Source organism: Aedes albopictus, chromosome 3 (assembly GCF_035046485.1).
Source record: "Aedes albopictus strain Foshan chromosome 3, AalbF5, whole genome shotgun sequence".
Classification (NCBI taxonomy): Eukaryota; Metazoa; Arthropoda; class Insecta; order Diptera; family Culicidae; genus Aedes; species Aedes albopictus.
Window position 1 is genome coordinate 220,022,781 of NC_085138.1, and position 2,190 is coordinate 220,024,970.

The 2,190-nt window shown below is 49.9% G+C and overlaps 1 protein-coding gene across 1 annotated transcript; it reads left to right on the plus strand.

Moving 5' to 3' along the window:
• Window positions 1-391: 391 nt before the first annotated feature.
• LOC134290616 (uncharacterized) lies at window positions 392-1,963 on the plus strand. The gene has a single exon (XM_062857785.1). The coding sequence runs from the start codon at window positions 392-394 to the stop codon at window positions 1,961-1,963; it is 1,572 nt and encodes a 523-aa protein (XP_062713769.1).
• Window positions 1,964-2,190: the final 227 nt, after the last annotated feature.

A 2,190-nucleotide genomic window follows, 5' to 3' on the forward strand; every position in this document is an offset into this window, starting at 1 on the left:
AGGCTCATTTTCTCGCAACTCACCGTCGGACTGAAGATGGACGTTACATCGTGAGGTTGCCGTTCAGAGATAACGCCAACGAACTGAATGATTGCCGTACTGTTGCTTTGAAAAGGTTCCAGATGTTGCAACAGAGACTTCAGAAGAACCCAGAATTAAAGCAGCAGTACATCGAGTTTATGCGAGAATATGAGCAGCTAGGACACTGCCGAGAGATACGAGTTCAACCACCAAATGCCGAGTAGTATTTGACGCTAGCGCAAAGGCGAACGCAGCAAGCCTTTCGCTCAACGAGGTTCTTCAAGTGGGTGCAACGGTACAGAAGGAACTGTATGACGTTATGCTACGATTCTGTAAGTATAAAATTGCATTCACCGCCGACGTTCCAAAGATGTATCGCCAGATCATCATGGATCCCCGAGACACGCATTTTCTTCGAGTGTTTTGGTGCGAGCAACCATCCGACCGCCTTCGTGTCCTAGAGCTTACCACGGTAACATACGGGACAGCCTCCGCACCATTCCAGGCAACCCGCTGTTTGCAACAATTAGCCGAAGACGAATCAACAGACTACCCTATTGGAGCCCGTATCGTGAAGGAGGATTTCTACGTCGACGACGCCCTTTCGGGCGCAGACTCGCTTTCAGCTGCTGTTGAAGCAGTGAAGCAGCTGAAGGGCATCATGCAGAAAGGAGGTTTTTCGCTACACAAGTGGTGTTCCAACTCAAACGAGTTACTGGAACACATTCCGACAGCTGAACAGGAGCAGCCAGCCGCTTTGGAAGATTATGGACCGAATGGAGTAATAAAGGTACTTGGCCTACTGTGGGACCCGAAAGCCGACATTTTCCAAATTGCCAGGCCAATTCAGCGCAGTTTGAAGCAACCCGTCACGAAAAGGATCATTTATTCCGAGGTGGCAAGACTGTTCGATCCATTAGGTCTTGTGTCACCAGTCATCGTTGTTGCCAAACTACTTGTGCAGCGGCTCTGGCAATGCAAGATTGGATGGGATGATCCAGTGAACGACCAAACGCAGAAGTTCTGGGAGGACTTCGCAAATTCCTTGTCAGCTCTTGAAACGATCGCTATTCCCAGACGAATTACCTTCGACGAAGCCGTAGACTACGAACTGCACGGATTTGCCGATGCATCATCAGTGGCGTATGGTGCATGTGTTTACGTACGAAGCCTTTTCTCCAACGGATCAGCCAAATTGAAACTGGTTACCAGCAAATCCAAGGTGGCACCGCTTCACGAGTTATCGACACCCCGAAAGGAGTTGTGTGCCGCACTACTACTGACTCGACTTGTTGAGAAGGTAGTCCATGTCCTACAGATGGAGTTTCGTCACGTCGTTCTCTGGTCAGACAGCCAAATAGTTCTGGCTTGGATGAAACGACCTGCACATCGACTCAAGGTATTTGTACGCAATCGTATCGCCGAAATCAACAGTAAAACAGCAGAATATCAATGGTGCTACATTCGAACCACGGAGAACCCAGCGGACATCGTTTCTAGAGGACTACTACCGAACGACTTGTGCAAAAGCAGTCTTTGGTGGTACAGCCCGTCATTCCTTTCAAGCGTTGAGTACGAAGCAGAGGACATCGAAGACATCCCCGAGAACATGCTTCCCGAAATAACAACCGTCGAGACAGTTGCTACAGCAGTAGAAGAGGAGTTTCCATTGTTTTCCCGATTCAGCGACTTCAGGAAGATTGAACGTGTGATGGCTTTGGTACTCAGATTCATCTGCAACGCCCGTTTGAACGAAAAGTCAGAGTACCAAACAGCACGCCACGTTACTATCACCGAGCTACGACATACGAACCATGAGCCAAAAAACGATGCAGTCGAAGACAACGAATCACCGAAGAAAGCTGTTGAAACTTCGTGTCAACCGGGGGGAGTATGTTCCGTACGGAACGAGCCAAGCGACAACAACAACAACCACGAATAGCACGTGCATCGGCTCCCTGCGTAGCACAACCCAACAGCAGCAATAACACCAACCAGCAGCATCATACCCCACACTCACAATAAACAACCCGCAACGCGACCCATCCTGACGACGTCACTGCGAGAACGAGATCCACCAGCAAGCGTGAGAGTCTGTGGTGAGTGCCGTGAGAAGCTCCCGCCGCCGCCGTTGTCATCGTGTGGTAACTCACACGAACTCACCACAGC

Excerpts from the sequence above, each read along its gene's own strand:
- LOC134290616 (XM_062857785.1), top strand. The coding sequence starts at position 392 with ATGTATCGCCAGATCATCATGGATCCCCGAGACACGCATTTTCTTCGA.